General features: G+C 50.7%; 1 protein-coding gene across 1 annotated transcript in view; it reads right to left on the minus strand.

Annotated features, from left to right (window-relative positions):
- The window catches only part of LOC144144444 (lysosomal alpha-mannosidase-like), a 522,591-nt gene that overhangs the window by 101,945 nt on the left and 406,923 nt on the right, over positions 1-13,723 (minus strand). Inside the window, exon 3 of the mRNA XM_077675887.1 lies at positions 7,994-8,143. Within this exon, the coding sequence (XP_077532013.1) occupies positions 7,994-8,143 (150 nt within the window). The remainder of the gene's footprint in view (positions 1-7,993; positions 8,144-13,723) is intronic.

Below are 13,723 nucleotides of genomic sequence, written 5' to 3' on the forward strand. Positions count from 1 at the left end.
TTTTTGTGTATTTTTTTTTAAGTTGCTATCGAAAAGCGTTCATTGCTGCAACTGAAGGAAAACCATCCAACAGTCACTACATGGCCATAGTGACGTATTTCTAGCCGTCGAAGAACACCAAGACCGGGAAAGAGATAAAAATTTTTTGAGCGAGTTTACAAGTTATCTGATGGGCATAGAGCAGTAATTTTTGGCTGAGGTACTTTGCGGCCCCTAATCTAAGTACTGGGTGTGTTCGGTGACCACGCTCTGCAAGCATTTAAGATTTCAAAAAAGCTGAAAAAAGTGTAGCAGGGTCCGTTTAAGCCCACCCGTCCCCAGCGGGATCTTCTCTCTCATCATCAACGTGTTACGCGCACTGTGCGGTTGACTTTTACCATCGCGGCAGTCGGTAACAACGAGGTCAGCCTTCAACCCCATAATTTTGGCTTTTCTCATGAAGTCCTGCCTCAAGAAATGACGCTGGCCCTGCTCTCGCCTCGCCCTTAGCCGACTTTGAGGTTTCTTCCGCCCCCGTCGACATACCAGCACCACACACTGACTGATCGGACAACGTGGTTATCGACTCCTGCTATTTCCAAGTTTATAAGTATCCCGTTGGTCGCGTCTTTGGTAGCTGCTGTTATCTGAGACGAAAACCAATGGAAGCGTGCCAGCGTGACGTATATATACCGTTCTGTGCGCAGGCTTTTATATCGAGTCGGTGTTGGCTCACCACAACGCCCCGCTCCGTCCCTCACCGCTCTTTTAAATGCAGAGCATTTCTTAGCCTCGCCTCTTCCTGCGTCGGACGGCGTCCACAGCTCCGCGTCCGCAGCAGGTGCGCCTCTCCTCCTTCCCTCCTCTCTCTCAACAGCAGCTGGCGCGCGCATGCGTCGTAGTCAGCCCGTTCGCTCCGTCGCGGTCTCGGCGTAACAGGTGCGTGATAGCAGCGCGGTGGGGCGTGGAAGGGCGCGCTGCTTGCGCATGCGCGCTCCCCCCCCCCCCCCCCCCCGTACTGCTCTCCCTCTACTGCGCGCTGCAAATATAAAGCGGCTAGCGGTCGCTCGTGCTTCCGTCACTGCGTTGCTCCTTCCTTCCTTGGTTGACGCTCGCTTCCACGTTTACTCGTGTCTGCTACTCCAGCATCACGGAAGAAGCGATGGAAGCAACACTGCCTTCAACCAGTACTGAGGCCCCAATGCTCTGAATTTACTCGTGTTCCCCTCACGAGAAGGCGCGGGAATTTTTTTTTTTTTTTTTGCCGAGCTCAGATGTGCCCCAGAGAAATCTGTCCTTGTTTTACAAAAACACACGCCCGGCCCTAAACGACAACCCCTCCCAGACCCAGAATTAAGCCTGCATGGCATTCTCATCCCAACCACACCTACAATTCGCGTTCTGGGACCCACTATCCCATCGGACGGCGCGAGCATTTCTACCATCCATTACTTACAAGGAACGCTATTACTAATCACACACCTCATCAGGCGCATTGCTACTACAGCTAAACCTGGATGTAACGAACCCCTGTGTAACGAATTCCTGGATTTAACGATTCCCCATTGCCACCCCCATTGTAGCCCGTGTGTTTGCGACCTATGTGTAACAAAATATTGCGGCGGTTAACGAAATGTGATTGCTTTTTTTTTTTAATCAAACATCGGCCAGATAAACGAATACTAGCACTACTGAAAGGAGCAAGCACCAACGAAAACGTCTGGAATTCCAGACGTTCGAAATTCGTCATGATGGTGATGACGAACGGAGCGGCTAGCGCCATCCCGTGGATAACGTAGCATCCACTTTTGGTTTCGCTTGTGCTATAGCGTGACACCACACCAGGCAGCAAGAGTAACTACACCACGGTTTTTTCGCCCGCACAGCAAACTACCGCGCGTTTCTATGTGGCAGTGCGGTTTTGGTTCGAAAGTTTTGAGGTGCTATAGGTCTCCACTGATACCTGTGGTATCGGTTTGTCAGTGATGAGTTCTACTGCCAGAAAACTAAAAGTTGTGTCTTTTCAAGACAAGTGCACAATTTTAAATGCCGTCTCCACCGGCGAGAAAGAGAATGTCGCCCCCTGGTACAGTATCCAAACTAGCACCCTCCCAACAATTTTGAGTGCGGAAAAAAGAATCAAGTTCTCAAAAAGGCCCCCTATCAGCACAAGTTGAGTTCTTGAAACGCGGTAAGGCGCCGAAAAGTGTCAAAAGGCAAAAGCGATGCTTTAGTTACGTTTGTTAAGGCGGGGATAAATAACCTTATTTTTTGGAGAGCCATGTCATGAAGTTTTCTTTGGGCGCTTATTAAGGTCATGCGAAAGTCGCAGGCGCAACTCACGCAGTTTTTCGCTGCGAAATAAATCCTTGAAGGGTGTATTTACCTTCACTGCTGTCTAGCATTTTGGCTTCATTTCTGCTTCATTCCCGCGAGCCTCCACTCGAAACCTGAATGTAACGAAAATTGCGAACTTTTGCCAATTTCGTTACATCCAGGTTTAACTGTAGTCGACAAGGACTGAAAGAAAACGCCCTCGTACGCCTCATTCGAGCCCTACTAATTTGCCGCACCATATACTAAACCTATATCTGGCTCTCAAAAATAGCGATATCCAAAAAACCTCGACATAATCATCCTGCAAGCCTATAAATTAGCACTAGGGCTTCCTCCGACAACTTCCATGGCCAAATTTCTTAAGATGGGGATACATAACCCCTGGGACGAACTCCGAGAGGCCCATCATGTCACCAGGATTGAACGGCTCAAACTCACACACACTAGCGATCACCTCCTACGTCACCTCGGCTACCAACTTCCAGACACCCACAACCCCCGCCATCGCATCCACCAGAACTACGCAATTGTATCTCCGTCGACCCTAGTCCCCAAGAATATGCACACCGTCCATAATCAGGGTCGCCGACAGGCACGCTTCCGAATGCTTCGCAAGATGCTTGGAGTCAAGCCCCGAGACACCCGCTACATTGACGCAGCCCATAGCCCTCTTCAGCCGCCGACCACCCGCTGCCGCAAGCGGACATTGTTCCCCGTCGCTCCTACTCCTGGCAGGGGACGGGGGCGGCGGGGTCCGCGCACCACTGACACGACGGTGGTCCATTTGGTTTTACTGCGTGCGCGGACAGACGACGATAGAGTCGGTCGTCATTTGGTGTGTATAGCTACGCTGTGTATGCGTGCGTGCATGTGTATACGTTGTGTCACGTACTTTTTTACGCTGTGGCACATTGTCGTTTACCGCCACCTAGTTATTCGAGCTTTAAAAAAAACCGCTGATCATGGTCAGTCCGCGTCGGTGGGTGCGGGTAAATTTAGGAGGGAAGACGAAAAAAGAAGGGAAGAGGACAAATAATAATAAGAAGAAGACGAAGGCGAAAAAGAAGAAGCTCGCTCCGTGATCGCTTGCGGATTTGAGAAGAGCAAGCTTGACGAAGACAGCGAGTGAAAAGTCGTGCGGTAATGGAGGACAAAAACGGGGAGATGCAGAACATTGCCGTTGGACGCCCACTGGCCGAAAAAGCGGACGGGTGCCCGGCTGAGACATTCTCCACCAACGTGCGCAACATCATGGTCTCTGCCAAAGGGCAGCCCCGCCACTCTTCTAGCATCGGCCGTAAGAAGGTCGTTGGCGGTTTGCTGACCTGCAGTGGGGCTACCCTGGAGCTTTCGTCGCCGGGGTGCAAGGTTACGACTTCACGGCTGGGCCGCATCAACTGGCGGCAGGAGAGCGTGGCGGTGCAGTTCATCCCAGAGGACCTTCTGAGCCACGTCCGCGTCATCCTGCTCCTTCGCCACCCGTCCGTCCAGGAGGCCCTGCTGCCACAGCCGACCTCGACGCCCCGACTAGCTGTGCGCAAACGGTACCAACACACCACTGTGGTGACGAAAACAACACAATTGAGTTGAAGAGCAACTAAAATGAGTACTCAGCATTACGTTTCCCAGTTTTATTTCACATACATTATAATTCAGTTTATATCACTGTACAAATAGTATCGGCTTACATCCTAACACTGGCAAATATTCGCAATCACGTTTTTGCCGTTCTCATCCGACAGTACTTCTCAATTACCAGGTGGCCGCCCATTTGATATCCCGCCTGTCGGCTGATGCTACGGATGTCATGGATGTAGATGCTCGTCGAGGAGGGGGGCTTGAATCTTGCCAGTAACTCCAACGACATGTACAACGCCTTGGCGAAGGGTGTCTGGCCGCTACTCACCACCAGGAAGAGACAATGGTGGTGATGGAGCGTTTGCGCACGGGCAGTCGGGGCGTCGAGGTCGGCTGTGGCAGCAGGGCCTCCTGGACGGACGGGTGGCGAAGGAGCAGGATGACGCTGATGTGGCTCAGAAGATCCTCCGGGATGAACTGCACCGCCACGCTCTCCTGCCGCCAGTTGATGCGGCCCAGCCGTGAAGTCGTAACCTTGCACCCCGGCGACGAAAGCTCCAGGGTAGCCCCACTGCAGGTCAGCAAACCGCCAACGACCTTCTTACGGCCGATGCTAGAAGAGTGGCGGGGCTGCCCTTTGGCAGAGACCATGATGTTGCGCACGTTGATGGAGAATGTCTCAGCCGGGCACCCGTCCGCTTTTTCGGCCAGTGGGCGTCCAACGGCAATGTTCTGCATCTCCCCGTTTTTGTCCTCCATTACCGCACGACTTTTCACTCGCTGTCTTCGTCAAGCTTGCTCTTCTCAAATCCGCAAGCGATCACGGAGCGAGCTTCTTCTTTTTCGCCTTCGTCTTCTTATTATTATTATTTGTCCTCTTGCCCTTCTTTTTTCGTCTTCCCTCCTAAATTGGCCCACACCCACCGAAGCGGATTGACCATGGTCAGCGGTTTTTTTTTAAGCTCGAATAACTGGGTGGCGGTAAATGACAATGTGCCACAGCGTAAAAAAGTACGTGACACAACGTATACACACGCACGCACGCATACACAGCGTAGCTATACACACCAAATGACGACCGACTCTATCGTCGTCTGTCCGCGCATGCAGTAAAACCAAATTGACCACCGTCGTGTCAGTGGTGCGCGGACCCCGCCGCCCCCGTCCCCTGCCAGGAGTAGGAGCGCCATCTTACGGGGAACGATGTCCGCTTGCGGCAGCGGGTGGTCGGCGGCTGAAGAGGGCTATGCGAGACAGCCGTCGACGAGCAGGGCACTGCTGTTCACAAATACGATCTGGGAGTACATTTTTCTCGGGGCAACGTAAGAAGCATCATGTCAAAGTATGATGGCCTTTGTGAAATACCTCAATATGACCCCATGTATCCCCACAGAGTGCTATACATCGAACGCTTCTAAAGCCGGCTTCACTACTGTACACAAAAGCATTGCTGGGAAGACATTCTTTTCAGGGGTTGTGCAACGAGTCTGTTATCAACTTATGAAAAGCCTAGCGGCTCTAGTGTCCTCAATCAAGCCATTGTTTGCCAATACGCCCTGCAGGAAAGCCAACTTTCCCTGACGATGACAATGAATGATCGCGGGTAAAGTGAAAGAAAAAGAAAACATTTCCGAAGGCCGGTATGGAACCTGGGTTCCTCGCTTTATGAAGCCCGAGTTAACACGAGTGCTCAATTTAGACCTTTTTTCGCACACAATACACGTCACGGATAGATTAAAAACCGTCGGCCGAACTTTGGCAGACAGAAAAACGTAAAATAAACATCAAACGTACACAGTTCTTCTAGTACAGGTAGCCATTCCAGATCGGGCGTCTGAAACTTGTGCACTTCAACGAGCGAACTTTGCTCACAGTGAGGACGTGAGGGTCAGCGTGGCGCACCGCCATCCTCGACCTCCAAATGGCATGCAAGCCTAGAGCCATGATGAGGTCATATGGCACACTGTTGTCACCAGGTACGCAAAAAAAAAAAATCGTATGCCTTGGGGCCAAACGGGAGGGTCTATATTTAAGGTACTTTGTAACACATCCCAGAAAACGATTACGTCCCAGCACTCCACGAAAACGTGCTCAACAGTTTACGGTGTGTTGTGCAAAGTGCAAGTTGTAGGACCAGAGACAAAAAAGCCTTTCTGCTGCATCCACGTCTTAACGGGCAGTGTACCGGTGTGCAGCTTAAAAAAAAGGTTTTCACAGACGCCGGGACGGCCATCTTCTTAACACGAGATAACAAGTCCTGGCCAAGAACAGATATTTACACTGATCGGTAAAGTGGAACAGGTAACAACACATTCTTCAAGTCTTTAATAAATGCCTTTCTTGACACTGTTGCAGGGTACTCCAATGAAAACCGTACTGCTAGAAACCCGAAAGAGTCTACAACCTCTTTCATATAGCCTTTAGGGCTGCTACAGCTTTCGTTTGCGGGCGAGACAATAAACGTTGGCAACGCATTTGACCGTACACTTTGTAAAAATGTTCGCAGGAAAGGGTCATCGTACCCCGTAAAAACAAAAACCGGTTAACAAGCTCGCGAATATAAATGCGACACAACCCAACTCCGCCCTCCTTAACTCGCGGGAAAAGATTGGTCCTACTTGAACGCTCCCAAGCTGAAGACCAAATGAACACGGCAAACACGCGATGTATCTTCTGAACCTGAACTCGCGAACAATGAAGGACTTGCATCACGTACCACAGTTTTGCTAAAATAAAAAGGTTTCAAACTGTGGCCGGTCGAAGCGAACGCCGAGCAGGTACCGATTCGCGCCGTACACCCGTACACCCCAAACCCAAACGTTGGGCCGACGAGCAAGCGTTGCGTACCTCCGGAGTAGCACATAGTCGCAGTGAGGGATTGGCCAACCAAAGAATCCATCACGTGAAAGCTTCGCGAGATGTTGATGATAATAACTTCATTTTGCCTAAAACTGGGTGAAAGGAGGAAGGAGAAGTGGGAGCCTTCCTTAATTCCTCCCCCTCAGATGGTGGCCTGCAGCCCGTGGCGCGAGCGGCATCTTCGGCCAGTTGGACGACCTTGATCCGTATTTCGGGGTCGGAGCTAACCAAACAGGTATCCCACTGCTCCATACTGGTGATTCGTAAACATGCTCGTAGAGTTCGTGGCTGAGCATCACAAGCCCAAATCATGTGAGTGAGTGTGGCTCGCTGGGCGCACAACTTGCATTGATCATTGTAAATGTCGGGATAAATGTGGCTGAATAATGCAAGACTGGGGAATGCGTTAGCCTGCAGCAGACGCCAGGTTACAGATTGACGTCTGCTGAGCGTGGGATGCGCTGCGGGATATTTCTCGCGCTCCATGCGATAGCGTTGAGTGATGTCCCGTTAGGTCACCAGCCTGTCCCTAGCCCCCTAGTCTGAGCCAGCAGCGTCGTCAGGGCAACCCCGGGAGCTGAAACCTCGGGCCGCCCCATGTGCTAGCTCGTTGCATGGGAGAGATGCTTGGGCCGCTGTCTGTCCAGATTATTTGCACGTTGCGCAAACGAGCGGCTTGGACGGAGCATAAGATGCGTAGGGCGGTATACTGGAGATCCTGCCAATTTCGTAATTCCGGAGAGCTGTTTCAGAGTCGCTCACGACGGTTTTAGCCGTTGTGGAGGTGACGGCAAGGGCAAATAGAGTGCAAATAGATTAGTGCAAATAGATTAGTGCAAATAGAGGCGGATGCCAGAGAGCTGCCTTTAGCATCTATTGCCATCGTCGTCGTTAGACGGAGGGGTGCGTGATTTTCTATTAATAGAATTTTCGCGTGCGGCGACAGTGTGACACTTGAACCGTAACAGACGGGCAGGCGAGTTTCCTCGTCGATCCTACTCAGGAATGTTTTTAAGCATTTAAAAGACTCTCGCATTGTGTCCCAAATTATTTGTGCAGGAGAGGAGGTACACGTCATCGTCACCTCCGTCGGACCAAGGCTTAGTGCAGGTCCTCGTCACACATGGGATTGGAGGTTTAACTTCTTTGTGGGATTGCCTCAGCGAACGAACGCTCTGCCACGAGCTTTTAGTGCCACGCGGCCACAAGTGAAGGTTCGAGCGGCACTGTGGAGGCTTACCGCTGTCGACGAGAGCACGGACCGACGCCTGCCTCTCGGGCGTCTGCTCCTCCCACCAGCGGCTGAAGAATGCCATCTCGACGTAGATGAAGCGCCGATCGGGCTTGGCCTCCAGCTCCTCGACCACCGAGTCCAGGATGGTGCGCACGTCTGCAAGCAGAAGGAGCAGAGACAAGGCTCGTTATCTGCAGCGCCGGGGTTGAAGAACGATAATAACATCCTTCCGTTTTTATTCCCAGTGGGCCTGCGCCTGAGCAGAACGTGAGATTCATTTTATTCAGTACCGTCCTTGGCGGCGGTACTATCATGTCCGTCTGCCTTGACATTCGTACGGTGATAAGAAAACATTTTTAAATGGCTTCTGAAGATCCATACGACAAGCGTATATATATCGTCCAGAGTAGACCACTCGCTTGTCTCGTACTGCCGTGACCCCCCATAATGATGTCTTGTTTTTAACATTGTCCGGTCACATCAACAGAGTGGACTCCGCATGATAACCAGTACTAAAGTTTTTTTTTTATTCTACTTCGTGGTGCAGGGGTCTGAACTTCTCTGTAGACCGACAGCGGCGTCGTTCCCCCTTCTGGATAATCTGATGTTTTATACCTGTGCTACACGGCCGTTTCAAAGGCCTTCCGAAGGCCATTGAACCAACTGCCTGTCGAGTGTCCCATTGTAAATACATTAGGCGCACTTGTAAGCGCGCGTTCAATGGTCAATAAAGCTGCTGCGTGGCACAGGCGTCACAGAAATGAGTGACTACTTTTCGGAAAGACACCCAGCAGTCATCATGACTTAGTGCTCCTTAAAGCTAATAATGACAAAGAGGCACAGTATGAACACTTTACGTCCTCAACTTGTTTCTTCCTCAAATCTGAAGGCAACAAATTATCCCATCTACAGGTTTCCGCTTGCAGCTTCTGCAAGCAGCTGCCTCTCGCTCCTGAGTCAATACATTAAACTTCCTTTGCCACCACTGTGATTTTCCTGAATGAAGCAAACGCATGTTTTTGGAATGCACAGACATACACTGTTAAAAATCGCCGCAGGTGGGCTTCACCACAACCCTCCAGAACGACCAATCATCGTGACCAAATACGCAAATATGGCTCATGACGAGGCCCAGCATGCGATTAGAGTAAAAAAAATAGTATCCAGCGCAGCTGTGGCCACGATGATTGGTCGTTCTGGAGGATTGTGGTGAAGCCCACCTGCGGCGATTTTTAACAGTGTACTTCGAGGATCGCTCCCGCTTCGTTCTAGGCATGAAATTGATTGACGCAAATTTTCGAAAGTTTTCTTACCGAACGTATGCCACCGCGCAATCAAGCGTGCCCCAAGGGAGGTCTACGGGTTAATTTAAGACAATTACCTTCAATAAGGATCTTTTTTAGAGCCTCGCAGCTTCGCCATGTATAAGAGCAGAAGTGAAATTGTTCGTCATTCTGTCCCCTACCTGGTCCGTCCGTTATTCCGTTACACTATATTCCGTGGGAGCGGTGCAGCACCAGAGAGCGTTCAGCTCCACCACGGAACAGAGCTGCTTTTACGGCACGCTAGGGAACGAAAAAGAACGCGATAGCATTGAAGGGCGTTAAAGCAAAAACTGTTTTGTCCTGATTACATTGACATCAATTTTATCGCGAGCTTTGAAGAAATTACACCGATATTAGGGAAAGCACACGCAGCAGTGGTGACTCCACAGCCACTTTCCGGCAATTTCTCTGCGACGTCAGGGAATCTTGTTTGTGCGACTGGCGGCCGCCAACCTATAGGCCACTGCCAGGAAACGTGACTGGGCGATTGTGCCGGGGTCTGCAGATCCGTTTGGGCATATGCTTTTGGCGCTGGTCCATTTCGCGTCACTCTGCCCATAACACGTCACTGTCGCGAGAAATTCGATAGCTTTCTCAACATTAATTGCCTTTTCTCTGATAAATACGTCTTTCGTGGCTGGGGTGGAGCTCAGTGATTTAACAACAGTTCTTTCAAATTGAACAGTGTAGCTCCCAGCTTCCCCATATAGGGGACGTTGAAGGGGAGAGTGTGAGGGGGGGGGGGGTAGTGTGACGAATGAGTGGCACGAGGAGCGGACCAATATGTGTGTTGGATGTTGGGGTGTACACCACATGCCTGACAGCATGGGACGCCTGGGTGGTTGAGCGTTCCGGGTCGGAAAAGGTCGCACGGCGTGACGGATGTAGGTGGCTTGACGGCGCGTAGGTGGTGTTGGTGAAGTGCGGTGAGGGTGGAGGGAGAAGGCCGCGGGAGCGGCGGTTTTCTTGCAGTTCCTGCAGCCTGTCTGTGCCTCGTCAGAATACGTTTTAGTGCGGACCCAGCTATCCCGCGTGCACTGAGCGGATGCGCACTGCCTGCTACCCGCGACGCATCGCCGCTTGCGATGTACAGTCCACAGGAAAGCAAACAAAATATTCGCTGCTTTTGAGCTTTGTTTGGCCTGGACAGCCGAGTGGATTGCTATTTTATTAGCCATTATGATTCCTATGAAACGCACTAAGATTCTTTGAAAGTCGATAAATCAGGCTGCGCGCTCAACAGCTGCTAGCTGCAGATATAGTGCTACCCAGGGCAGAGGGAGCTGTAGACGCATCAAAACTATACACCACAGAAGGCCTACGAAAGCACGGGTCTTGTATTAAAAAAAAAAAAAAACGCGAAGAATTCAAGAGTCATGAAAAGGCCGTACAACTTTAAGATGTCGGTGTCACCTTGCTTTGCGAGGCCATGCTGCAAGGTTTCAACTGCATCTTAAACGAATAAAGTTAGCGCGAAACGAGAGCGAAACGGGCGAGACCAACGCCAGTCCCGTACATTTTATTTCTAGTTTACTGCGTGCTCCGTACTTACTTGAACCAACTAATGTACAAGAATGTATGCTATTGAGGCACAGCTATCGTTCGTTACGAAAAGTAACATAACCAGACCTCCAGAATATATTAGTCTGTAATACGGTAAATATACCCGATGCCTTCCTACATAAAGGCCCGGCTGTTTTTTTATTATCCCGGTTGCTTAAATTTGAGGTTAAGGCCAAAAATAAACTAAAACAATCGCGCGGGGCATATATACTGAAGTTCATTTTTCTATTGGCGTTCTGTGTGATACAGAGTTACTTAAGCCGCCCTCTTGCCAATATCGCTCCATGCTTCCGTTTTATGGCACCACCATTGCTGTTTTCCGATCCCCGGGTGCGTTCGAGGTGAAGCGGCCGCCCGCGCAGCAGTCACGATGCCCCATAATAGGTTTTTTTATGCGCGTACGTGCGCGTATAAATTACCCCGCCGCTCTGCCTCTCTCACCTGCTAAATAACCCGGAGAAAACGGCCGAGTAAAGTGTCATTCGCGTCAGTTTCTTCGCTTGCTTCGATTCGCTGTCGTAATCGCCGATGCCCCGCTTTGTGGGAGAAAGAAGCGAAAGCGGCAGAGAAAATTAAATCACGGAAAATCAGCGCCTTAATTCGTTCTGGAAGATCGCGCTGAGCTGTGCATGCGTGAAAGGAGCGTGCATCGACGCTGCTCTGGTGACGGCAGCGTTTGCAGGCGGAGCCTTGCATGCTTTGAGCACTCGACGAAGCCTAAACAGAACATGTTTGAAGCGTCTATCTCAACCGCCGCTCCACCGGTCTTGTACGTATGCGTCCTTTCGCCCGCAGACGAATCGGTGACGGGCCGATAGGCCAGCCCACGAATCCCCCCACTCGGTTCACACCGCAACCCCGCTGCTGCTGTGCTACTAAATTATTGCTCCGGTCCCTCCACCAAATTCGATCGTCATCATCATGATGAACTATCACAATAATGGCGATGGAGGTGCGTCGTGACGTTCACACATGTGTACAGGCGGGGACTTAATATCACGCGAGCGCATGACAAAGGCCACCGATGCGCACTCTGGAGGCTTGGCGCCTGTTGTCGAGACCGGGGCGGCGCGCATGCGCGTCCTTTTTTACTCGCAGGCACGCTGATTTTCTTGCTTCCTGCAGCGGTGCTGCGACGGTCACCGAAGCACGGAGAGAGAGAGAGAGAGTAAACGTTTATTAATACGACCCGTGTCCGGGTCCGCGCTCAATGAGGTTGAGATCAAACGACCTCCTGAAGGAGAGTTGTCCACGAAGAGGTCGTCTTGGCGAGGTGGACATCCCAGGCCTCCCAGGAGGATCAGCGTTACTCGATCGCCTTGTGGTGTTGACGCCAATTTTGACCTCCAGAAATGTGTTTTTCTTGCCAGCCTCAGCTGCCGTCTTCATTTTTATAGTACATGCCAAGTGTTTTATATCTTTCATGCGCAATATTTGATACCTTGGTGTGATCTTTATGAGTGAAACGTCAGATTATACTGCATGTCGTCATAGCTATACGGGCAACACGTCACTGATTGCTTACGTTGTGCTTACGCAAAAAAAAAAAAAAAACATGGCGAATTTCCCGGGAATTTGTGCAGTCGAGAATGGGGCCCTGACCCGTTGCTGTGGCTCAGTGGCCAAGGCGCTACGCTGCTGAGCACGAGGTCGTGGGTTCGATTCCCGGCCGCGGCGGCCGCTTTTCTGATGGAGGCGAAAAGCAAAAACACCCGTGTGTACGAGATTTCGGCGCACGTTAAAGATCCCCAGGTGGTCAAAGTTAATCCGGAGTCCTCCACTACGGCGTGCCTCATCGCCTGCGTTGCGTCGGCGCGTTAAACTTTCTTTGTTTTTGTTTCCTTGTTTTGGGGGGCGAGGTTCGACGCCAAAAGTCCCTCACCACGACCGCCACCAACGCCTATATTAAACATTATCTGACGCTGATAACCAGCGCAGTCTCGTTTTCGCCTTTGGTATGGTTCAGATGTAAAAAGAAGTTGAATGTGGGCCATTCTAACGTAGCATGTGCAGGAAAGGAGGAAGCATAAGTTGATGCAGCTGGGGACTGCTTTTATTAAAATAGTATTTCGCTCCAATAACAAACGTCGTGAGGCAATTTCTGAGTCAACGCCTATGTTTGTTCCTTATTACGAGGTTTATGGAACCTGAAAGGAAGAAGGATAAAAATGACCAACCGGGGTGGCTCAGTGGCTTTGACGTTGTATTGCTCAGCACGAGGATGCCAGTTCGATCCCGCCCTCGCCGACCGTTTTTCTAATTGAGGAAAAAAAATTGGCCGCGTACTACTGATCCTTTCGTTGCAAACGTCGTCAAAAGACGACAGTCTTTATCGACTTTTGTCAAGTAAATGCCTCCCTTCACTTTCCCGCTCACCTCTCATGTTGTTCCTCTTGCGTCGCGCTCCTCCCAAGGTAAAGACGCCAAAGGTTTGCTGAAATAATTTTAAATTTCCCGCGTTCCACTGCTCCAAACCGGGTGTCCCGATGCCAACGCTGCCGTACGGCGAAGACGCGCGTGAATCGCGGCGCCCTACTTCAACGTTTATAGAACCGCGTTACTCCACGTGCGTTGCAAGCAGAGAGCGTGGAATCTATCTAGTGGAACCTTTCGTAACTGTTGCCGGTTGATTTCTTAAAATGCCGCCAGAAGCTATAGTGGCGCGGGCGACAGCAGGCGACGGCGGAGGGATTTTTTTTTCTGCAGTTGATGGAGTATTTAATCTCGCACAAATCGAACAAGTACGATTTTTTATAAAGGAACGCTGCTAATATCACTTCTGTATTACTTTGTTGTCTTATATTTGCGTAATGTCTTGTTGTTATTCATCAATATTGACAAGTATGAA

This window comes from Haemaphysalis longicornis, unplaced genomic scaffold (genome assembly GCF_048455015.1).
Source record: "Haemaphysalis longicornis isolate Haplotype H1 unplaced genomic scaffold, Haemaphysalis longicornis Haplotype H1 scaffold_1, whole genome shotgun sequence".
Classification (NCBI taxonomy): Eukaryota; Metazoa; Arthropoda; class Arachnida; order Ixodida; family Ixodidae; genus Haemaphysalis; species Haemaphysalis longicornis.